Here is a 26090-nt window from a genome sequence, read left to right as displayed (position 1 = left end):
CCATATCAATTATTTTGCTTTCTGACTGCTGTGCTAATTATTTATTAGAAATTACTGCCCCATCAAAGCGAGGGCGTTCGTAGTGTCATGTCAAGCTCTTGGCATGATACACCGCATGTCGTACGTTCAAGTCCTAATCTAACCAAAGCACATGAGTCCAAAAATCCTAATACTTTAAACGATTAAACTACCCATACCCACAAAAAATTACCCCTGTTACAAGCGAGAAAAACGTATTCCCAGTGCGCACACAACACACTCTCTTCTATAGCCGGTAAAAGCCCTGCCTTTTTATGTAACCTAATCGTTTACAACTCCTCCTCCGTGAAAAAAGAAAACAAATTACCCTCTTATGCATCCAAAAAAAAACACAAATCGCTTTGCAAATTCCGGATAATGCTTTGTGTCGAATTGCTATGCAACCGGCATAATGCACATTAAGAGCGTTTTAGTGCGCTGAAACCGATTCGAGAGGGGCTTATGCCGCCTCATTCATTACAACACACCGCCATCAAACCCCATTTCCGCCACACACTCAAAACAAATACGGCAAAATATCACAGCCGCTCATGAGAAAATGTAATTTTATGTTTCCAGCTCACCAGTTTCCATGTCGTTCATTTGCGCACGCCATTTCAATAAAGGATAATTACCAATCGAATCGTGGAAACGACATGTAAAATGGCCACAGTTACGCTGTCCCGCCAGAGCAGAGCTGCAGCAGAAAATGCATCATTTTCCGACACTAACAACACAAAAAAGCAACCACCGAAAACGTAACACACCATCATCGCCGCAAATGCACACGCGATCGCGGTGTTGGCGGGCGCGCACGATTTCGGATCTAATGAACTTTCCCCGCGCGCGCCCACTCGTCTTACACAAACATGGGAAACCGGCGTGGTTTGCCCCGAAAACGATTAAAAATTGGTTCCAGCAGTCGTCGTCGTCGTCGTCGGCACAGTCACACACATTTCACGCAGTTCCATCATCATCTCAATCGGCCCCGGAGGTGGTGGTGGTGAAAGCCGGACGACCGCGCACAAACGAAATGCGGGAAGCTAATTCGATTCGTGCGTTTTTGTGTGTGCGAGATTCGATAATGTGCTCGCAGCGCTCGGATCTATTTGGGCTTTTGAGTGGGTGAGATGCCGCTGCCGCCACCGCCACCACCAGTGTTGCACCGATCCCGATCACGAATCGACCACGGAAAATCGCCCAGGGAATGTGTGCGGTGAAGGATTATCGCATCCCATCTTTACCAACCCCATGTATTGCATCATGATACTTCCTCTCTCTCTCTCTTTCCCACTATCTTCGTACAACACGAGGCAAGTTTTATGCTTCTCGATTTTTGTGTTTTTTTTTTTTTTTTTGTTCACACACAAACCAACCGATCGCCCCATTTCATCTTCGTCCCAATGTAGCAGAGAGCAAAGCAGCCGGTAGCCACCGTGACGACAACGCTATCTCCTCAACGCAACGCCGAGATGTTGATGATGATGGCCGAAAAGTGGGTTTAAAAAAATGGTGCTAACGTGAAACGATTGACGGCGAAGGCAAGGGCAAAGGTATCCGAAAGAGAGAATGAACACAACCCAAACCAACCGAGGTCGAAGCCGGTAATATGGTTGCGCAGAGAAAGAGAGATGTTGTGGTCCACACAGCAGCGCGCACCCATTTCTTTTTTTTTTTTTTTGGGGCTATCTGTTCTTCGGCCAGCACACAGGCAAACGCGGCGGTTGTGTGTTAGGTAACGTCGACACGAAACAATCGCAACTGCACAGCAAAAGCGCAGCCACCAGCATAAATACACACACACACACACACATTTACAACGTCGCCACGGTTCGTCGTTGGAGAAGGAGCGCCAAAAGACACCCACCCAGGCGGCTTGGGAAGTGCCGAAATTCGATAACCATCGTTGCGGGACGTAACAATCCGTGTACTGCCCAACATATACGTTATAATTTTGTTGCAAGGCGCCTCCGAACGAGCAGGCCCAACATTTTTTTTTACCATAGAAGCATACAAAGTGTCAAAAATGACGCAGATTTGAGAGATCGTTGGTGCATCAAGATGCGATAATGTTTTGATGATGAATGCATTTACGTTAGGTTACATAAATAAACGAACCCGGCTTAATTTTTTGCTGCTGCTTTTGTTTTTTTCTCCAAATCCAAACAACCGCCGAGCGGGCTTTAAAGAGACGCACGCTTTGCGTGATGCTTGAATTTTTGAAAGTTGTGTTTCCTCCACTTTAATACGAGAAAACGTGACAGTTTTACACAATCCATCGTGTTGTCACGTTTTTTTTTTTTTTTGCGTGCCTAAACTTAACAGGGTAAAAACAGTTCCACAAAAAATGCAATAAATCCCGGACGTCTAGACTGAATTGTGTACGTCTTGTTTCACACTCTAAACATAGGAGAGCTTGGAGATAGAGAGATGAATAGTCTTCGTATAATTTTACAGCCATACAAAACCCGTTGCTTTTGGTTGCATCCAAACCCCGAAACAAAATGCCCCTCTGCTACTCACCTTAAACCGTAGGACATCCTTCATCCGTGCCGTCTTGCCGTCGCTGACGCAGGACTGGAAGAAGCTGGGCGCCACCGAGACTCCCAGCGCTTCGCTCGTCATGCCGGTGTCGGCGCGCTCGGAGTTGCTGGCGATCACGCGGAATGTACCGAACAGCAGCACCAGCAAACGCTGTGTGTGGCCTGGCAGTGACATAAGTAGTCTGTGTGTGTGTGTGTGTGTGCGTGTGTGTGTGTGTGTGTGTAGGGAGCAAAAAGAAAAGGTGGGAAAAAGTTAATGAAACGTTGGCGTTGTTGCTGGGAAGTTTAAACAAAAACAGTAGTTTCAGCTGAATTCGATTGCTGTTTGAAAAAAAAAAGAAATCATTTTTTGAACGTTTGCTTTGTGTATCTAAAACTGGAGCAAAGCTACAATAATCTACCCGCAATCAGCATTTTTCTCTGATCAACCCACACGCAAAAGAACGCTCCACAACGTAAACAACGTCACACTGTCTAGCGCACGACGAACCCGGGGTCTGAACCTTCGATGTGTAATGTCCAACCGTTTCCGGTTTATCTCGGCCAATTCAGTGTCCCTCATCAGTGTCGTGTCTGTGTGCTCGCTGTAGATGCCGGCGGCGGGTCCAACTCGATGAAACATCGGCCGCAGATTTAGAGTATCGTTCGTTGTGGGATATGAGAGACGCAGAGTGTCGATCGTTTACAGTTTTACCGCCCCAGTTCGATCGGTTTGCGTAGGTGTCGCTGTGTGTCCGCGCCTACACATCGCATGTACACATCGGTATGAATGTTTGAAAATTCCCAATCATCTCAAAAACCTCCCCGTAACGATTAGAACACATCTCTTCGAAGACTTCCCAAGTATCGCGGTCCATTACAGAGCGTTTAAGAAGTTGAGAATACTATAGCGCTTAGCAGAAGAAAGAATAGCCTCATAAATCTTGCCGCAATCATCCCAACATCAAGATAAATAAATAATCTGCAAGCCATTGTTAGATGTCAAATTGCTGGAACCATTAAAATGTGGAGTCATTAAATATATCCTAAGTAAAACGTGTACAATGTGTCTGAAGGTTTTCAATAATCGTTTTTAGGAATCAACTTAAAAACTGATATCGCTGAGCGAAGTTCAAGAAAACGATCAAACTAAGCTCACTCACTCAATCGACAGGCTCTCGTTTGGCGCTTGCGTGATCCATTGCAATCCAATCTGCCGCAAAAACCTGCGATTAGCATATTACACGCTAAGCGATGACAATCCCTTAAATGCCATTCTGTCCGATAGGGTCCAACACATGGGGAGTTCGCATTTCCTCAGTGCGGCACACGACTGAAACGCAACACACCACACAACACGTCGGCAAATCGGAAGCCAAAGCAAGCAAAACAACGGCACAACAACACACTGCTGGACAGTACACATTACCGGTTTCGACAAGCCCTCCAAGCGTACCCTACCACCCCCTCTCTTGAAGCTTGAAGTTTGTTCCGACGACACACAGAGCACCCGTGAGGGACGATCGTGAGAAGAGAAAGAAAAAAAAAGAGCAAAACAGACCTTTGAAGAAGTACCTTTTGCTGTTCTCAACACGAGGACCCTCTTGTTGCAATTTACTATCAAATGGTTCTCGGTTTTTTGCGCAAGATAAGATTAGATAAGGCGACCCATTCAAGGGTGTGAGCGCCGCACAGACAGCGTAGACGTCCGGGGCGTCGTACGTCTTGTTTATGTCTGTTGGCGCATGTCTTGGAGCGTTTTGTTCTTGTTTCTTCAATCAAAGCATCCGATAATGTTGGAGCCTAGTTTTGTGTCGTTTTATCGAAACCAACTTCTCCTTTTTAGCGGAGGATTACATGAGTTGAAGACATAAACATTATCCATGGAAATGCAAGAAGAAAGCGAATCTTTTTTTTAATGCCTGTTCCTTTGCCGGTTCCGGATCACAAACTTTCCAACTCTATCAATAACTCCAAAGGCACAAAGAAAGATGCACCACTCGAACAAAAAGGGTACATGGAATTCGAATTCCACGGAACCACCACCACTGTCATTAATGTCGAAATTATGGCCCTTGTCCATACATGATGATACGTTCGCAGTCCCACCTCACGTCCGAGGACGACCTCGACCAGTAAAAACAATAATACCCTGTCGCTCAAAAGACTACTGCTGCCGCACTTCAATCAAGTCAGTTAAAACGGGCGTTCCCTAAAGGTTTCGTTCCGCTTGTGTGTCCATTACTTTTTGTGTGTATGGCTAATTGTGGAATGGAATTCACTTTCACCTCACGCAACAACACACATTAGGGGGGGAGATCTGGGACACTGCGAAATCAATCGCAATTAGTAGGAATCTTCCCACCCCGCGGACCAGCAGCTAGAATTTGCACACCAGCTGCAGCAAGGCCCTGGTGCGTGTGTTCACAAACGAAGTGCAACGTTCACTTTCACTCTCTAACGCGCCCGCTAGTCGTATCCTCTTGGGTTCTAGGAATTTCAGGAAGTAGCTCCGGGAGTAGTTTCGCCAGCAGCAGCAGCAGCAGCAGTGTGGAGAGCGCGGTTAGCGCGTTATAATTAGATCTATAATGGTCAATCACTTAATGGCAATTCCAATGCCGTTGCAGACGGGGCGCGGGCGAACTGCAGCAAAGCACCGGGGCCCGCTCATTGATGATTACCCCCAGCAATAATAACGCGACCGTTATACCGACGCTAGACTGACTGGCGACACTCTGAGCAGTGCGCTGGCCGAGAAGGTTTAGAAATACTGCTACGCGACAGCCTGGAATGAAGGCAACACACTATTATTCAGTGACTTGGAATGTATTTAGTGAGAGAGCTCCAGACTTGGATTCTACAGGGCGCTGCTTAATCAGGACATATAAGTAGCGGTACAATTGGTTTCGCTAATGCCACGCTACATCACCCCCGAAATCCGAGCCGAACGAGCCGTGGCGTATCGTTCGCATTGGCACTGCCAGTGCGTAGAGCTGCCGACAGACAGGTTGCCACCAGTTGATCCTCAGCATGACGACGCGAAAACGTCAACATCCGTCCATCATCGTCATCGTCACGGGCTGTTGTGGGTCGGTCGGTCGGTCGTCCGCAAGAAGCGAGCGCGACGAACGAAACGCGGGAGAAAAATCTAAACCCATCGGCGGCACACCACTGTGAGAACGATTTTCCTCTCGGTGCGAATGGAGAGAGGAAAAAGAAGAAAAGCTGCTACAATCCCCGGGAGTGGGGTGGATATCCCCGGGGGAAATCGATAGCTGTCGGCCTGCTGTCGACGGTCGTTGTTGTTGCTGCCGGGGTTGCACGGGCGATGGCGAATGATGCGAGCCAATCGTGCGACAAGGTGATGGCAGAGCACAGGCAAACCGGCAAACGCAAGAAAGCAAGCAGACACACAAACACCCGAGCTAGATGGCAGTTTCCTTTTTTCTTCACAAACACACCCCAACAGATCTTCTCCGGAGCATATAGACGATGCTCTCATTTTTGACAGTTTGTTGCTAGTCTTCTTCTGAGCCACTTCTGAGCCGAAATTAAGGAAAAACTCTTCTCACGTATCGTGATTCTCCCACTTGGAAGCTTTCTCAGATATTCTTAGATAGATGAAGAACTCGTAACATAGCTGAAGTCAAGATTTCAAATTGTTAAGATCATGATATTCTTCAAAACATACTTATAACATCCTTCCCGATTCCAAAATTTAATACTTTGAATAAACAAAAAAGATAAACTTCCCTCCGGTCCCCCGATGCTTGATCTGGTCATAAAAACCAAACGCATGCTCGTAGTTTGTCGTTGAAAAAGAAAAAGAAGAACACAGCTCTATAAACGGAGGAAAAATTAACCTCTTAATTAAGTTCAATTTTACTACCCCATCTGTGTCCGCATTCGTTCTCACGTGTGCCAGTGTGTGAGTGTGTGGTTGCGGGCCATCCATTGCATCCGTTCAAACCGCCTCAACACACGGAAGATACCCGTCCACACCATAACTGGTGGATTTTGACACCCTCTAGCGTGTGTGTGTGTGTGCGTGACTCCATTTCGCTCTTCCCTTTGCACGCTGCGCGCTGTGTGTATCCCCCCAATGATGATGTGCCCCGGGACACACCTCAATTTCCACACACATTGAAGTACCACATAAATCGCACATCAGCATCACTCACTTACTGCACCACACACGCTTGCCCCCAAGACCTGTGTATGGCGATGTCGGAGACTAATCGAATATGGTAACACTACCACCACCAACACGCAACAACACCGTTGATGTGTGTAATTGTGTCTTCCGCTTAGTGTGCTGGAGGACAGGAGCAAACGAAATTAAAGACAAGGTTGGCATGTTGGCCATAAGCATATAAGCTGGCCACGTTGCGAACAATTCGCACTAAAGGAGCAGGCGGAGGAATTATGTTCCGCAGACCAAATTGGGAGTGTTTATCTCGTACTGGATTGAAGCTTTTATTGTTTATTTAACGTCAATACGATCGGATGACCGCATGGCGTAGTTGATACGTACAACACATTGCTGCAGATACAGCTTACGTTCAAAACCCGATTAGACGAGAAGACTCTGATCTTCGCACAGAGATATCAAATCCATCAAACCAACCAACGGCAGTAGCAGACCGACGAAACGATTGGTTAACAAGAGCCCATATAAGGAAGGAAGTAGTTGGAATGCTGCTGATTGTGTATTTATTAGGCAAGATACTATTTTTTCTTCATACGCTACAGTACTGCATAGCTCTAATCCAATTTAGAAAGACATTCGTGTTCACAGACAGCGAGAGACATAGCTCGAACTCCAAAGCACAAACATCAACAAGAAGCCTGAAGCGCACCAAAAACAGCACTCCATTCTGCCATATTTTTGGAGCGAAACGATTAACGTTTTCTAGCCTTATCAAATCCACACACACACGTACCAAAACACGATCGATGTGAGATTGCTCCAAACGTTAGCGCACCAGTAATTACGTTCGCACTCCTTAGCATTTAATTTTGTAACGCAACAGTAGTAGCGCTCAACCGGGCGCCTAGTACACGTCGTCCGCTGACCGAGTAACCGAGGAAACCCGGCACCAGACCAATCGGACGAACGACTACTATGGAAATATGGACCGACAAGCGCATGTTGGCACACCACTTATCACACTTGTCGTGACAAATGGATGCAATGTCCACTAATGGACACAGATCGAGCATCACCAACAACCTCCCTGTGCTCACACAACCATCATCATCGTCGTCATGCAGACAACCCATTTTGTCAGTTGGTCGTGGTCGCCACAGTTGCACCTTCTCTTTGGGATGAACACCGCCTGGGCCACGGTCTTCGGCTTCATGGCGCGAGAGTAGAGTACACAGCCGAGAAGTGGAAGAGTTGGAAGTACACCACCAGCAGAAAATATCATTGCCGTCATGTTAGGTGCAAAAACATGGGATCAAATTCGTGTGTGCCTTTCGACGAGGAAAGTTGCAGCAAAGCGCATTTGGGTATCTCTGCTTGGCTGTCGTCAAATTCGGCGCACCCGCGGCTTGGTTGTAGGGTTTTCGTAAAAACCCGTTCCAACCCAAAACACTGCGCAGAAAGGGGGTAGAACAACACAGAGTGCTGGCTCTTGGTGGCGAGTTGGTTGAATTAGAAACTAAACGGGCGTTTCAAGGGATCAGGCGGCACTGCGGCTCTGCTAACGGCCGAACCAGGTGCATTTAACGAAAGGGTGTAAGCGCGGCGACAGTAGACACACCGTGCACGACCGACCCCTGTTTGGCAGGGGGGCCGCCGTCGGCCGGCCGACAGCAGGCAGCAGTGGAAACTATTTCAACAATTTACAACCGCGCACCGCACACACCACCACACCAAATGCGGCGACACCACCGTCTGTGTCACATGCCGCAATCTGAGGCACGCGGACCAACAGTGACCCTACACACATCGTCAAGATTGGAGGGCATAGCGGAGGGTGGGGTTCTAGTAACATGTTAAGCTCTGCCCATTGCTGCACACGAACGATCTTCCCGCGCGCATGTGTTACGGCGATCGACAGGAGGCGAAGGAATGAAATCCTTAGGCGCTCGCGCGCGACACGCACTTGTGTGCTCGTCAGGATGCAACAGCAAATTATGACGCCAGCAGCAAACAGCACGGAGACACCTCTATAATCTCCGTGCATGTGCCTTAATCTGCCCTAAATGATCTGTGCGACGTTTGGTGCGACAAGAATAGCGCAAGAGTTTAGCCAAACGTGAAGGTGGGCACTCCGACTTCGAGATTTCTCAGCGGTCTTCCTATTGTAGGAAGTATTTTTAAGCTGGCGTTGTCTCGCATTCCGTATTTCCGCATACCGCCACACACACACACACAATCAGTGATTCTTATCAGCGATGAGGCCCCCTTTTTTGGGATCGTAAATACATTCGCTCTATTTTTAAAAGCATGCCGTCATCCGTCATCCATCCCTCATCAGTCATAAATCGGGCCGGCGCCCTGCGGGTTTAGCTAAGCACACACAACCACGTACTACGCATCAAACCAAGACCTCACAACGTCCACACAGCGGCACGCCGTCCATGCACAATGCTAACCCATTGTGCATTGTTAGCTTTGGTAAAGCAGTCGCCCGCCGAGTTGTCGCCCAAAATTGGCACACAATCGCTTCCCAAGCCAAATAGGGACTCTTTCACTGCTAAAGTCGTGCGCTGCTACCGGTTAGGGCTTCTTCAACGTTGATTCCAACTTTTGAGCCGTTCTCAAATATCCAACACGATCGACCTGGTATCGGTCTGCGGTGTATCAAACAGAAGGCGTCAAATTGTTCAACAGTTTATGTACATCGCCGTAATCTTCACAGTAGTACCTGGAATGCAGCTGACAGTCACAATTCTGGATATTACTGCTGACCTAACTAAATGCTAGCCAGACATTATCAACCGATTATTTGAAGTGCAGACTCCTACGAGCTGTTTCCGTTACGACGATTTGTCAATTAGAAGCTAACCGTAACCTTCTACGCAGTTTAGAGGAGGTTTCTCAGCACCCAACTGCCTGCCTTCACACGGGCGAGCTCTACCTACGCTCATTAACGGTTTGGCATATCTCTGTGATACCAACCATCTCCCACACACACACACACACACACACACACACACACACACACACACACACACACACACACACCACACACACACACACACACACACACACACACACACACACACACACACACACACACACACACACACACACACACACACACCACACACACACACACACACACACACACCACACACACACACACACACACACACACACACACACACACACACACACACACACACACACACACACACACACACACCACACACACACACACACACACACACCACACACACACACACACACAACACACACACACACACACACACACACACACACACACAACACACACACACCACACACACACACACACACACCACACACACACACACACACACACACACACCACACACACACACCACACACACACACACACACACACACACACACACACACACACACACACACACACACACACACACAACACACACACACACACACACACACACACAACACACACACACACACACACACACACACACACACACACACACACACACACACACACACACACACACACACACACACACACACACACACACACACACACACACACACACCACACACACACACACACACACACACACACACACACACACACACACACACACACACACACACACACACACACACACACACACACACACACACACACACACACACACACACCTGTACCTACGTAACACTACCTTTGCTTGACTCGTTTGCAACACATCGTGTCTCTGGGCGCGCCGCCCAAGTTGCTGCAGTTTGATGCAACTGGGCAGAAAACCACAAAAACAAGGTTGTACACAGCAAGAATCGAAAATCTAGTCACTGGGCGCGCATTGTATCCAACATTTCTTGCCCAACAAATGTTCGGACCCGGATCAGTGTATTGGAGCGCGACTTGACTTTGGAGGGCGGGTTTTGATAGACTATTTAACACATCATTCCATCGTTTCTGTGTGTTGCAGCAGACAGTATGGCTGGGTAGACATCTAGATGGATTGATGCAATAGAATCCAGTCACTAATAAGTAGTCGCACAGCACAGCGCACATCAAACACGTAGAATAGAGCGCGCGCGCGCTTCTCTGATGCAAACCCTCCAAAGCCTCAATTCCTAGAGCGGGCATTGCGACATCGAGCGGCGAAGGTCAGTGCGACGTTCTTCTCCACCGAGTGGATCAGATCGGATTCTCTTTGCTCAGTTATCAAATTAAAATCAAATAACAAAGTCATTGCTCCACCGCTTTTGGATGTGCACAGCAGGCCGACCACCCCCCTCTCTCTCACGTCGGCCGCAAAACGAGGGCAAACAATAATCGGACCGCTTCTGCCTTGGGAAATATCGTGACGGGCCTCTCCTTCCACCCATAAATTGGGATGACCCCAACGGTAGACCGAGCCTAATAAGGCAATCTAATACACAGCACGGGAACAATAACACGGTTGCTGGTTGATGTAGGAATAGATGTTCTTTGTCTGCTACCGTACATCTTTCGAAATCTCTAGCTCCAAAATGTGTCTTCTGTATGACTCAGAAAATAGCAAGAGCTTGCAGCATAACAAATGGTGGCATTTGGCACTCTCAAGAGGGACTACACACGTTTGTTCCGGACACAATGCCGATATCCATGTCATGTCCAGAAAGGTTAGGGAATACTTCCAAAGTCATTAAAATGCATTGCATGCTGTCTTCGGACAATTTGAGGTAACTGCAACCGTTCTCAAGATTTGCGTTCCACATCCACGATTATTCGCCGGCAGAGGTTACTAGGGGCGACGACGGCCCATTACCCGATGACTAATCGAGTTAGAAGCAAATGCATCGAGATGTATGCGCTTCTTCCAATCCAACGACTGCCCCTCTATCCGGAGTTATGATTTTGAGCCCATCTCACCACGGGCGAAGGCGAAACGATGTTGAAGCAGTTGCGCTTGTAAAATACCAAGACCCCACACGCCTGTGGGTGCAATAAAAACGTACACACACACACACTCACAGTTGCGCTCCCCGCAGCCGAAGAACGGGTTAGAAAGGGATTGCATACACACAACACACAACACACATATGGGCAATGTTGCCGTTTTCTATTCTTACCCCAACGACTGCAACGACTTCCCACATTCTCATACACGCGCGTTAAAGTGGGAAATATTTCTAGTGCCCCTAGAGTAACATCGCGGGAAGGGTAGGAGGGGGGGATTGCATATACATACAACCCTCGGGTGCATTGGCCTCCAACACCAACCAACCAAACCAACTAGGTCAGTATCCATGCAGCGCGGTGTGCGCGCGCGGGCGCCTGGTTCGGGGCGTACACACCAAATGTCGATATTGTGTAAGCAAACACAGGGTGGGTACATGTTTCGTCGTCTCGTCGTCGCAATCTCTTTCTAAACTGAACGAAAAAGTCCGAACTAAGGCGTGCAGCAGCAGCGGCAGCAGAAGCAGTCTGCTTTTGTTGCCGCCTGCGTTTTGCACCCCCCCCCCCCCAAAACCCCTTTTATGCCTCACATCTGTTATCGCTTCGGTTCGACGTTTCGTTCCAGGTTCCGGGACCACAATCCGCCCGGTTATTAAGAACATTGTGCGATGACTTCAACCTACATGTACGAACATTGTTTTTTGTTATTCTAAGGGACAGTTCCTCTCCCGTTGCTTGCAACGAGACAAATTCCCGCTCATAAAACACTCATTTTAAACGGTTCAAACGACCAAAACGACTGGTGCCTGGTCTTGCAATGCGCATTGTAAAAATGGGTCAGTATTTGCAGCAATGCGACCGTGGCGATGTGTGTGGACGAGCATAACGGAATAACACAAAGATCCTATTTTTATCAGTTTTGAGACAAATGCATTCGCAAAACGCATGTGATTTGTAGTGGAACGCTGAGATGCTGCTCCCAGTCTCGGGGTCGTGTCGTGCAGCATCACACAGCAAGCATGCGTTCTTCTATTCGTTTCATAGTCACTGAAACGGTCAACTCTACACAGCCTAAGTGATAAGACCTCGGGCGGACATTACAGGCGCTTGATGTTTCGGTCCGAGGAGGAGCGAAATTAAATTAAAGCCCTACTTTAAACGCCCCTTCATCTCTGTACACTGTTGGGAGGGGGAGACGCAGGACGCATAATTCTGGAAACCATTAACCGGCTGGAATGCGACCATATTACCCTTCTCTCTGCGTTCGTTCTTGGACAACCCCCTCGCCAGAACGCACATATAAAAGCGTCATTATACTGGTGGGGAGCGCACCAGTAGTTGATTGATATTATTAGACGTTTGGCTTGAATTGAGATTCCTCCTCCAGTGTCCGTGAGTGTGTTGGTTGGAGTTCTTGATTGGAACTCCAGCCGTTTGCTGCTCGCGAGGGTTCCAGCTGCCGTACAAGCTGCCCGAAAGCTGAAACATTGGTTGTGAGTGGGCTTTATGCTAAGTAGCTACACAGACAGGCAAGTCCATGCAAACCCCTTTTCATCATCTCTTGCCAGCGTGTTTCTGAGCAAGAACTCTGGGCGACTAACAAAGTGGATGTAGATTTTTTTTTTGTTTCCTCTCTATTGCGATCAATTCGCCCCCGGGGAGAGTTAGGTATGTACTAAGCCACTTCTTGCCGCTTGCGAACCATTAGCAAGCGTAATGCAACAGGTGTGCGGCCCCCACAATGCCATACGTCTTCTCGAGAGTACCTGGGGTGCTGAAGGCGAAACCTCGTTACAATGTTTTACAAACCACCATGTGCATTGAATTATCTCTTTGATGTCTGAAAAATACGAAACAATCATAAACCATATATTCCACATTATAACGTTCAGAGAAAAAAAAAACTTACACAATTCCATAAGCAATTCCTCCCCCAAGGGGCTCAAATTACAACCGGAAGTAAGGCCCCGATTACGATACCCACACATCGGTTCCGATTCGCTGGGTTCTCCCCCCTCCCCTTGAGTGCGTTCAACTTTGGTGGCACTGAAAGTCGATGAAACGGGCGGACAAGGCTCGTTCATAAAGACACATATCATGTTTTGCGAAGCAACAGCAACAAAAAAAAAACAACCCCTCAAACAACAACGGAACCTACAGTGAACGGTTCGAAAAGCTTTCACATGGGGTGGCTGTCAGCGCCTAACTGTCCTTCATAAAACACACAACATCCAGCAAGCTTGCGGGATGGTTTCAAGAGAAGCGACTGTTAAACTGCAGACATTAACGCAAGACCTTGAGCGGGCTTTTCTTTATCTTGCCACCGGGTGGTAATGATCACGTTTAACTCCAACGGCGCAAGAACAATCACGGTGAGCGCGTGCTTGATGGAGCGCCGTTAGCCTTCATCAAAATAAAAGCCAACAAAAGAGATACTGCGATCTTGATTGTTTCAGTAAAGAAGTTGCTAGGAAAATGTTGCTAGTTATTGGTGAGAAGCTCCAGCATGTGCAATCGAAACAATTGATGTCTTTCGCGATCTTACTGCACTACCTCTGGTACATCAACTCATGGATTTTTCGAGTATGCTGTTCATCAAACAATGCTTCCCCAAAATCTCCAGAATTACATTCCAACAATTTTAATCAAAAACCTCATCACCGGCAGCACGCAGGAATGAGTTTGAACTGTGACTCAAAAACGCAATAAAAAACGAGAGTGCGCAAAAACCTCCAAGTAATGAAGATGAGTCACGGCCGCAAAGGCATGTATGTACCATTCGGGCTAACCTGCTGCCTGCCACACGGGGACGCACGGTGGGAAGTTGGATGGCACTGGCCTCCGATTTGATGCAATAAACCGTTGCCACGCTTCCGACACCACACACACACTGGGCCGCGCGCGCCTCAACATGACACATAACCAGCTTGTTTATCACAAACCGTGACATCCTGTTTATCACTTCCTAATACACACAGACACACACCATATGTGTACCCTGGGATGGCGGGAAGACAAGAAGCATGTCCCCGGCCTGTGTGGTCTCTCCTCGTACGTCCCCCCATCTTCCTGGATGACTGACGCTTCTTCTGGGCGGTTTTTGGTATTACTTCTTCCCACCATTGCAATTAACAAGACAACTCCGGCGGAGAATTTGAGAATCAGGTTCTGCAGCTCGCAGGTGTTGGAGAGCTACAAAACAAGTAAAAAATGATTAGGTCAATTGTCTGATGCTTCGCAGGCTCTTTCTGGTACACATTTTTCACGCTTCACCATTACCTCAGTGGACCTAACCTACAAATTTATCCCGAATTCCATATGCATCATCCTTCCATAACCTTCAAATCAATCCCACTCATCAAACGTCAAATCAAAACTGCAATGACTGCCCACAGCCGCCATTACCGCGTATCGCACGCAACGGAAAACAAAATGGCAACCAGCCCCCCTTTCCAAACCCCTTACCTGTGAATCTTCTCCTGCTGCTGTGCCTCATCGTCCAGATCGACGATCTGAAACAGCTCCGCCTCGCCGTCGCGCCCAAACACGCCGCCCGGGATCTTGCGCAGGAACTTCTTCAGCACGCTCGCGATCGTGTACACCGAGTAGTTGTCCACGTTGACCAGCCGGCCCTGCTGCAGGAAGTGGATCAGCTTCTTCATCGCGCCCTGATTGCCGGGCGCCCGGAACACATCCTTCCGGCACGGGGCCTCCTTGTTCAGCTTCAGGATCAGCACCAGCAGCGGCCCGGGGATATCATTTTTGCACACCTCCTCCAGCGGCACGCCAAACTTTACCTTCTCCAGCCGGTGCGGGTACGGCGTGCCGGGATGGCCGCAGGACGTCACCACGCTGCCGAACGTTGCCGCCCGGCGGTGCATCCGCTGGGCCCAGCTGGACATGATGTTGGGGCCGTTTTTGGCGTTTCGGAATCTTTTTTTCGTGCGGCGGCTTCGTTACTGCCACACAAACAGGCAGGAACTTTTTTTTTTTTTTCTTATCGGTCAGACTGGCGAGATTCTTCAAGTTTCAAGATTTATGGACGATTCTGGCCCAAACACTCGACAAGGAATCTGTGCGTACTTGGATTGCTTTTCACATTAATAGAGGAAGAAAAAAACCTGAGAACACAGAGGCGGTTGACGCACACACACACGCGCGCGCGCACGCACACTCTCACTCTCTTGCTGCTTTTGTGCCGCTCAGTGTGCCGCTCTCCGCTTGCAGGAACAACAAAAAAACGCGTGCAACTCGACGAACCTCACACCACGCACAATGCGTGAGCGACGCCTTTTCTCACAGACACACTCACGCACAGAACACAATCGAGAGCACCGCAGGGGGGGGGGGGGGGCGGGGGTTGTTTCACACGCTTTTCATTCCTTTTTCTGCACTTTCCTCGTTGCGATGGGAAGCGTAAAGCACCGGCAGCCGTACGGGAATCAACACTTTCGGTACCATTTTCTACCGCACACAATCACAGCTACACACACACACACACGCACAGGCACGCGCTAGGGAGCGTGCAAGCATAAACCTTCTTCACTATCTCGCTCGGTTTTTTTTTTCAAAGCGCTGTAAACCGGGCACCGACCGATCATCGGTGTGTGTTGGAGGAGCTCGTTTGCTTGTTAGAAAGCACAGTGCACACACACACGCACATTCGCACACACAGACTGCGACTGACTGACCACACTGACAGCGGATGTCGTCGCCGTTTGTTCTTTTTCTTTCCTTCAGATTTACGATTTTCGATCTGCCACTATTGCGGACTGTCTCTTGCGATTCGATTCATTTTCTTCATCCAGGAAGAAAATCCAGTGAGAGAGGGAGCGAGAGAGAGAGAGAGAGCTTGTGTGTATGAAGCACTCACACTCTTGCTTGTTGTACGCGATCTGTGGAAAACAGAAAATTTGACAGCAAATAAGCAAAATCATTCAGAACAGGGTTGGAGCAAAAATGTGTCCTTTTTTTCAACATTTTTCACAATTTACAATACACAATTTGAAACCGTGTGTTCCCGAGGCACTGGTGGTTGGTGGTGGTTGCGGCACACTTTTCCCATCAATGAAAACGCAACCATACGCTTGTGTGTCATTTCACCAACGGCTGAGATCATTGCGTGCGTGTGCGAGAGAAAGAGAGAGAGAGAGAGAGAGATGTGGTGTATGGGAAAATGATTGAGTGTTTAATTAAAGTCCGACACCCGTGAGAGAGAAAGAGAGAGTCGGAGATAGAGAGCGACAAGAATGGGAGAGAGCGCAGCAGCACTAGAAGCGAAAGGATGCCCCAGCACAGCGGCAGATCATCTATGGGAACGTGGGGCAAAAGGGCGCATTGTGAAGGATGACATGTCGCTTATTCCTAGCAGGTTTAACCAGAGTATTACTGCAGATTTCATTGGCCAGAAATTCATCAATGAAATACATAAAGATGCGAATGAGGCCAATCGGCTCAAGGCTCAATAAAAAAACGTCTTACAGCCTGACAGCAGATAAGCAAAGCAGAGACTATATCGAAGGTTCACTCAATTTATTCACAGTTTTTCAAAAATAACTGTTACCGGTTCTAAAAGCTAAACTAAACGTCTTGTTACCATTCGATTGATAATCTTTTTCAGTATCGATTTGGGTTTAAAAATGTAAGTAAATGTGATTTGGTTCATCTCGTACGACTTACTAACACAATATGTACCGTCATAGGCTCAAGCCTCAGATGGACCCGTAGCAAGGATTTACAATCCGTCTGCGAGGTTCTGAATAAATTCCTGGAAGCCTGTATAGGCCGGCATGACCACGTAGGTCGTTACACCAAAAAGAAGAAGAAAAAAAGGAGAATGTAAAGATATTTCACACACTGCCTGTTATGCTTAAGCCAAAGGTCTACAAATACACCATAATTCGGCGTCTAATAATTGATGAAGTGTGGCCCCTTTTGAAGTCATTATAAATCATTCAGATGAGCAAAAAGAACCACTAGCCTTGTTCTTGCTACGTATCAAAAATGGAAAAATGATCAATTATAGAACTGTAAAAGTCATAAACATAAGAGTCTAACATAATTAATAGTAATTGTCCTAAACCACACAGTCGAGATATATTTTGAATTGCGAGCAATCTTTGGTAGATCCCAAATTGTGGAAAGGATGAGCAGTGGAATAAATCATTTAGAATCCTACCCTAACGCAATATTGTACATATTTAATTCATCATTATCTTGGCTTCATGTACTTTTGATACTGAAAAAATGGTCAAATTCATGCTTGTAAACTCCATTGCTTCTGTAAACTGCTGTAAACTCCATTTGTGCATGTGAATGCTGTAAACTCCATGTTTTTAATTGAGTTAACATTAACTTTATTGACCAAGGCAATGAAAACAATGACCGTTGAGTCGCAAAAAGGGTGCAGCTGTTGGAATAAAAAAATAATAACGGATATATTCCTGTGCGTCTGTTGGCACGTGGCCAAACGTCTCTTAACTGTTTAGTATGACTATACACAGTTCACTCAATTAATATTGAAAAAAACCGCTAAACTATACATTTATCATAACATTGATAACCGATTGCTGCTGATTTCAAAATTCCGATGTCGAAGACCATATTTCCCACATGCCGGTAGAACGCAGCGGTCCATATTGCACCGTGTTCCCTTTAACACGCACACACAGACACAGCACACACGCACGGTTCGTTCCACGCTTGACAGTGGAAGATTTTTCCAAAAATGCCCCCGGAGACTGACCCCGCTCACACACAAAAGATAGGCAAAAAAAAGGCACAAATTTGCTCGAGCAGCAAACAAAAAAAAGGTGAGCACACACACACACACCATGCATGGGACATCGTTTTCAATTGCACACACGCATATCCAATCCCTTTTCTGGACCGCATCCTTATAATTCGCTCGCCCGCACACACACACACACACATTCAATCGCGCAAAAAGGACAACCTTTACTGTGTGTCCCATTTCACAAAAACCGGATTCCCATTAGGCGTGTGTGTTGTTGGCTGTGTATCGCCCGCCCGCCTGCTGATTATTTGCAGAATCTTCGCACCTACCACAGAAGAGGGAAAGCTGCTAAATACACACACGCACACACACGCACACACACAACACTGCACACGGCCCAAGTAACAAAATTCCTGCACACAGAAATTCCCTCCCTAATCCACAGAGGGCAGTCGAAGCGTCCGGCGTTCCGGTAAATCAACGCTTGCCATGCTTTTCCACGGCCAAAAAACAAATGATGAACGGGTCTCTGGCTCGAGCTGACACTGCTCTGTTCACAGTACACGCACCACAATGAAACAAAACTAGCGGTTTGGCTATTTTTCACTCTCGCTTTTCGTCGGCGGAAACCCTTCTTCGCGCTCTTGCCACCCGATCGAGAAGAGAGAGAGCGAAAGAGTGAAAGAGAGACCAGGTCCACGGTGCTTCTTCATCTCGCTTACGCTCGCCACAATTTTCCCACCCTTCAACTTTGTTTCAACGCCCCGGGGTGGTGGGAGTTGCTGTCCGTCCGAGGTAGGCAGCAGCGCCACGAAAATCTCATTTTCGTGGGTCATACACCGACCGGACCCACCTTATGGAGCAAAGTTTGGAAGTGCATCTGTTTGATGGAACGACACCAGTGAACATTTTAGCGGCAGAGGCAAAACGCAGCAGTCTGACGACGCTCGACCCAGTGGCATCTCCCAAAGCGGCAGCAGCAGCTAAACTCCGGAGAGAGAAACACACCAACCACCGAACCAAGAAAGAGTGTCACGGTGCTCCAAACTTTTACGGGGGAGGCAGAAACACCACGGTCCAAGAGCGGACAGTCCGCGGGGGCTGACAGCTTTCCCATCGGCAGCACACCCTCGGCCACCAGGCCAGGAGGGACAAGAATACTTTCTTTTCCATTCCCAAACATCAATCGTTTGGGTGGGAGGTTTTTTCCCAAGAAAACTGCACACGACCCGGAAACAGACACTCCCACCCCTCCCCCCAGAAAGACAGTAATTTTGCTTCAAACACATACACACGAGGACGACTTCGTGTGTTAGGGCCAATTTCCCGGTACATCACATTTTAACACCGTTTGCGGAATACAGGCACCACACTCAGCCGGACACCGCACAACACACTGTAAACAGATTTTTGCTGCCCTCTGGTTTTCATTTCCTTTCTCCTCTCGCCCCGCTGCACCACTGTTTTCACACCACTCTTGGCAGACCCATTTTTTTTTTTCGAGGGGAGAGTTCTTCTTCAATCGACAAAACAACTGCGACCGAAAATTGCGCACACACACACACACACACACACACACACGAATGGGATTACAATTTGTCTCGCCAGCTCGGTGCACACAATTGTTTGCCCTTTTTTCCTCGCCCATTGGTACCATACCAACGCCATGTTCATACACTCTGTGTGGTTTTTTTCACCTCCACCTCCTGTGCTCTCTCGGCATCTCACCAGTGCTTTTTTACAGCTACTAGAACCATTTTAAACCGTTTTCTTCCCACTGGCCCCACGGCCAGCTGCTCGTGCCACACTTTTACACCACTGGAGGATGGTAAATTTAGCAATTTCTACCTTGAACAATCACAATAAACACCGACCGAAAGACCCGATTGTCGCTCCTGCGGACGCGCTCGCAATGATTCCCTGCTGGTACAGTGGATGAGTGGCGCCGCGCGCGAAGCGTTCGGGTTTGCACGGGCTGGCGCTCGCAGTCGCGCGATAAGGCACTCACCACTTGGGCCCGATGCGCAGCAGGCCGGCAATGAGTTACGGATAGCAAAGCTATGAAAAATGTAATAAATAGAGCATGTTTTGTATTTTCTTGATGTACTTTAAATGCTTCATAATTGATAGTTTTTTACGGGACTTATAAAACATAACAAATGTAGGGATATGCAACGGCACAAACCTGAAGCGTTTTGAGCGTTTTGCTCCAATGGATACGGAAATTGTTAACTGGGAAGTGAGCTCCCGTCAGCGACAACGGTCACTCATTTAGTACAGTATGACAGCTGACAGTCGAGGACTGGAGTTGACAGTTGTGGAGATATTTGAATTAGCCGTTAAAAATCATTTACAGAACATGTTTTGAGTTATTGCCATAATTCTTGTCTGGCGCAAGGAATTAAAATTCTAGATTTGTTGGTTTAGGTGGCTATTTTTGGCTACACAAGACCAAACACATTTTATTAGAAACATGTTATTCCATAATTACGCATCTACAATTGTAATCTACAGCCGTTGCGGTGTACAATATAGCGACCGATTAGTTTTATTATATTCTATCAAATTTATTCTTCATCACTAATACAGTTTAATTTTGTTAGTGTTTCAAATGTCTTTTGTGCGCCATGTATATTTTATTTTTCGCTCCACCTCTCTCTCTCTCGCTTTCTGATTTTTTGTTTGATTATTTTCATCCACCAGGTAAAGATTTTTAATTTGATTTGTTGCAGTGGGCAGCATTGAGATTGTTTTAAATTTTCCACAAATTGTTTCGCTCTGCAGCGTTTCTCAAACAATTACAAACCGATGTGCGTGATGGTGGCGCTCAATTTTCCAAGATGATATGAATGTATTTCATTGTATCTTTGAGAATTAATTGATTTTTCTTTTCTTTTTTTATGACAAAATTGGCTCATTTAGATCGATTCAAATCTCACTGCCCTCCTCCTATATTTGCCTTTCCTCACATTTGTCTCATTGCCCCGTTATACCCTCCCCAATTATTATCAGTAATACTAACACATCGCTTTTGTGAGGCTTAAGGCCTCCTTCAAACACACCCTTCTGCTCTGCTTATTTTCCGCCGTTCATAGGCCACACTTAAAAAATCGACAATTAACACGCCTCAAGGCATATGTTCGAGCGCTACCACGTGTAAACCAGCAGATGAGGAATGAGGAGGAGAACACCAAAACATACAATGCAACTTTTTCTACGATTTATGTCCGATTCATTGCTTGTCCTTTCTCCAGCAAATCCCAACATTTGAGCTCACATTATTGAACGGAAATCGCAGCTACTAGTGCGCTTAGAGCGGGAATATCACTACACATCAATGTCGAACGAAAATAGACCCCAAAAAGGCAAGTGGATGGACAGAAGGAGACGGACACACTACGGACAATATACGGGTGAGATGAAGTTGGCCATCGAATTCTGTATGTGATGGTCGGCGGCATCGGCAGGGACCATCGAAATGTGATGATGATAGAAAGAAGCAGCAACAGCTGTATCCCTTGGGGCATTGGTGGGAGAGGAGACCGCTAATGGAGCGTTGTGGTGGAGCAGTGGTGCTACCTGTGCGTACGACGCTGCCGCTCCTGCCAGATCGCGTACTTCCGGTTGGCCGACTGGAGCAGCTGGTTCAGATGCTGCGTCAGCGAGGAGCCCAATGGCAACAGTTCTCTCATGGCACGGTCCTATAAGAAAAAAAAAAAAGAATGATCATGATTGTACAAACATTTTAGGCGCATTTTGGCCAAACGTGGAAGAAGGATTGCCGTACCTCAAAGGGCTTCAGCTTGACCATTGCGAAGCGCTGCAGTATGTCGTGCATGCGGGTAGCTTCCGATTCGAGCTGCGGCGTGGTCGGGGGGAAACATTTCCAAAACTCTTTCAGCAGCTCCAGCAACGAAAGGTAGAGATTACGCACTTCCTTCTCAATATCGGGAGGCACAAGTTCTGGAAAGCCGGTTCAATGTGCGTTAGTTTTAGTGACACAAACGATTGGAAATTGGACACGCCTGGTTGAATTTAAAATGTCCTCGAGCTTTAGTACGATTTACTACCGACCACACGGAAAGAGATGTTCGGTTCGTGTGGAACTTGAAGCATTTTATACTCTACCTTGCCATTGACCAACCGCGATCGTAGCAAATTAACTGCGATTGAACACTTGGAGCAAGGCGATACCGGCCAACCCGGTTCTCCACCAGCGAATACTTACGGGCAAGGCTTTGTTCCTGGAATCCTCTCATGAGCGCACCGCCCGGACTCAGGTCCCCGAGCGCACTGACGGCCGCCGCCGGACTCACCAGCAGCTTGTGCGGCGTCCGGTTGCTCCACGTCCCATTGGCCGCCTCCAGTATCATCGCGTGGGTCGTCTCGAAGTCGTGCAAACTCCCGTCGCCGCCACGCTTGGGATGGCCGGACAGGGACGCATCATGCCCGCCGGCACTGCCGCCCGCTGCCGGTACCGGCCCATGCAGGTAACGTTCGATTTTGGTCAGATTCAGCTGCTTCACGCGCGACCGCTCGTCCTCTTCGCCCTCCAGATCGTCGTAGGTAATCTTGGCCTGAATGCGGGCCCGCTTAATCGTTGGCTCGACGTGCACCCCATTCCGGTGGTCCGCCGTGCCACCGTTCGCCAGCTCGTGCGATCGCTTGTCCTTCTTGCTGAACCCATTCACCGTGTTGTTGTTGTTGTTGTTATTATTGTTCGCTCCATCCGCCGGCAGACTGTTGCTGTTGTGCTTGTCCTTCCCATTCGCCACCCCCGTCTGCCCATTGGCGGCCGCTCCTCCTCCTCCACCGTCGTTTGCCCCGGGCGTAGCGTTCAGTATCGCGCCAATGCCACAGTTGAGCGTCTTCACGTCCGTGCACGTCTTCAGCACCGAGAAGGAGTGCTGATTGAAGCGCTTGATCATGCTCTGGTGCACAATGTTGCCGCTGTTCACCGTCTGCTGCTTGGCGGTGGCCGAACTGCAGAACCCCTCCTCCAGCGTGTTGTCCTCGAACGCCCGTATGTCCAGCAGCGGATCGCCGAGGTTCTCCTGCACCGACTGGCGCAGCTGCTGGTCGTCGATCTTGCCGCACTCGGTGAAGATGTCTTTGGTGCCGCCCGCCACGATCCGGTCCCGGTGGAAGTAGTGCGACTGGAAGAACTTGGTCCAAAACTCCGCCTCCGTCATCTTGGCCGGCACGTTGTCGGTGTGTTTCCGCTTCACCGCCGGGTACGTTTTGAAGATGCACTCGATAATGTCCGCGGTCAGGTTGTACCGCAGCCCGTTGCACCCGTCCGTCTGCGGTTTGATGTCGGCCAGGAACGCGCCCGACACGCCAATGTCCTGCCGCACCGTCTGCTCCTTGTTCATGTAGTCTTTCGCGTGCCGGGCCCAAAACTCCTCGCTCGTCAGCACCTGCGTGATGACCAGATCTTTGTACAGCTGCAGCAGGGACGGATTCTCCGTGAGGATGCGGTTCTTCTCCTCCAGCTCCTTGTCGATCTTGCGCCGAAAGTTGGGCAGCAGCTGCTGCAGCAGCTCCTTCACCTTGTCCCGGTCGGCCATCTGGGCCGGCGGGCCGAGCCGATTGACGAAGTGGAACGTCGAGCTGTTGCCGTCGTGCAGCACGACCTGCAGCTGCACCTTCGGCTTGCCTTCGGGGGAGATTTTTTGCACTGCGCAAGCAAAACAAAAGCACGTTAAAAAGAACAGTTTTTAATGATTTCTTTTGTTGCTTCTCTCCAATACTCACTCTTTATATCCTGGAAGCGATGCGACACGGCAACGGTATCACGATGCTCCGCAATCCACGCGATCCGTTCGTTCATCACGTACAGCGTTCCGTCGCCCTTCTTGAACCGTACCTCCCCCATCTGCAGCAGCACGTCCTCCCGCGTGGTGGTCATTGTTTTTTGCTCTCTTCTTTTCTCTCTTCACTCGTTTAATGCCACCCCAAGGGGGGAGAGTTATACGACCGGATGCCGCGCGGGTTGGTTGGCTCTGAATTTAACGACCGCTCAAGTCAACCAGGCTGCTGCGGTGCGGCTGTGAATGTTGCTGCACCACCATGAAGAAGAAAGGAACAATACTTTTCCCTTTTTCGCGGATCTAGAACTCGATTTGCCTGCGGAAGGAAACAATTGCTGGCCAGCCTCTTTTGCTTATCGGCCACGAATGTGTTTGTATGTGAATGTGTTGCCTTTCTCCTATGGAGGATGGAATTGGAATGAACAGCCTACAACGAGAGTAATTTTAAAACAACAAAAATGTATGAGTCATTGCATCATTTAGCAAATAAAGGAATAAAAAAATAACTATTTTTTCTATACATTTTCTTCATTTTAGATAGCGCATTGGTGCATCAGTCATCCCCAACCATTTTAAAATGTTTGATGGTGCTAGGAGTGTTTGTACATGTGTGTGTGTGTTCTCCGATTGCGCCGCGGATCACAGGATCAAAAATTGCATCCCCCTGCTAAATAAACCTTTGATGACGATGATGACGCTGATGCTGATACGGTGAATAAAAGGAAAAGTTTAAAGTCCCCTGCTTTTTCAACAGCAACCCCTCCATCGAACCCAAATTAATCTCGTGGTATGCATGAGCACACACTTTCACATGCACACATACACACAGACATACATGGGCGCCACGGTCGCGGATGTATGAATCATGGGGGGGGTACGAAAATGATGGGCAAAATGCGATTTAACGACCCTTTGTTGAACCGCCGGTGCATCGTCGTATAAAGAACGTTAAAAAATATCTCTTGATTTAGCACATTACGGCACTGTTACAGATTTATAAATTAAGCTCATTTGATTTGCATGTGATTGTAGATTTTTTTTGGTGAGAAAATCCAAAATGACTTTAAAATACCAAACGAGACAATTTTACATTGACCAAGTTGGAGCATGGTTTGCCGAAACGAGGGCACCACCACCGCAGCAACACCATGAGCAGCCTTCATCTTTTACAAACGGGCATCACACAGCACATTTATAACATAGTTGGCACGGCCAGAGATGCCACTTTCTGATAATCGACACCATTACGATACACTGTTGGCCGTCCGCCTGTCCGTTGCTGCTGCTGCTGCAAAAGATCACTTTTCTAGTTTCATTCCACCTTCCGATTTGCGATTTACATTCTATGCACTTACATTTATCTCACAAGAACGACTCTTCGACTATTTATCGCTCTGAAGAGTCTCTGAGAAATTTGTAAGATTTATTTCGTTGCATTAAAATTATCAAACTTGCACCCTTAAATGCATTCTAAATACCACAATCACTCATATTCACATCGAATTCGCTCCGAATCTAGCCTCTCGCCGCACCAGAACGATGGACGAACAACCCACCGCCCGTCGCACGAGTTCATTGGACGGTTCTGGAAAATCCACCCCAGCCAGCCAGCAACCGATACGTTCGGGCCTGCTTTGGCCACAAAAGTGGCCCGAAATTGACACCAACTCCAGCGGCCACCCGTTCACCGACCATTCCAACGCATTTTGCCGCAAAAACTAGCCCGAAAGCACCCGGTTTGTACCTGTTTTCCGACGCGTTTCTACGGAGCGCCTATTCCATGATGTTCTACCGCCGCCATGTGCAATTTCGTTCGACAGGAACGTTTTCAATTTCATTGCCGCTACACACCACATAATCACATCGCACACACCGCTGGCGCTAGTATTCAGGAAATCTTTCCATGGTAAAT

At 48.1% G+C, this 26090-nt stretch overlaps 2 protein-coding genes across 14 annotated transcripts in view; both read right to left on the bottom strand.

The window, feature by feature from the left end:
• The window catches only part of LOC121598257, a 41138-nt gene extending 20822 nt beyond the window's left edge, over nucleotides 1–20316 (bottom strand). For 5 of the 13 annotated variants that reach the window (XM_041924847.1, XM_041924848.1, XM_041924835.1 and 2 more), the window contains exons 1-3: nucleotides 20214–20316; nucleotides 15095–16524; nucleotides 2542–2743 (exon numbers count right to left, since the gene is read on the bottom strand). In XM_041924847.1, coding sequence (XP_041780781.1) covers nucleotides 2542–2743; nucleotides 15095–15531 — 639 coding nt within the window. In that variant the 5' untranslated portion in view covers nucleotides 15532–16524; nucleotides 20214–20316. The other 8 variants (XM_041924838.1, XM_041924837.1, XM_041924843.1 and 5 more) reach the window with 8 other exon arrangements.
• Nucleotides 20317–20787: 471 nt separating this feature from the next.
• Nucleotides 20788–26090, bottom strand: LOC121599570 (general transcription factor IIH subunit 1). Its single transcript, XM_041927457.1, has 5 exons — nucleotides 25923–26090; nucleotides 24123–24605; nucleotides 22594–24045; nucleotides 22153–22328; nucleotides 20788–22066 (listed from the first exon to the last, which is right to left on the bottom strand). Exons 2-5 carry the CDS (start codon nucleotides 24274–24276, stop codon nucleotides 21941–21943), a joined length of 1908 nt encoding a protein of 635 aa, XP_041783391.1. The 5' UTR covers nucleotides 24277–24605; nucleotides 25923–26090; the 3' UTR covers nucleotides 20788–21940.

This window comes from Anopheles merus, chromosome 3L (genome assembly GCF_017562075.2).
Source record: "Anopheles merus strain MAF chromosome 3L, AmerM5.1, whole genome shotgun sequence".
NCBI classification, from domain to species: domain Eukaryota; kingdom Metazoa; phylum Arthropoda; class Insecta; order Diptera; family Culicidae; genus Anopheles; species Anopheles merus.
This window is presented reverse-complemented; position numbering and strand designations above follow the sequence as displayed.

Bases quoted from the DNA above. Each gene is read 5' to 3' on its own strand.
- LOC121599570 (XM_041927457.1), bottom strand. From the start codon at position 24,276: ATGACCACCACGCGGGAGGACGTGCTGCTGCAGATGGGGGAGGTACGG. The intron at 24,046-24,122 runs GTGAGTATTGGA...TTGCTTGCGCAG, and splicing joins TCGCTTCCAGGATATAAAGA to TGCAAAAAATCTCCCCCGAA. The intron at 22,067-22,152 runs GTACGGCAATCC...TTTTTCTTATAG, and splicing joins TCAAGCTGAAGCCCTTTGAG to GACCGTGCCATGAGAGAACT.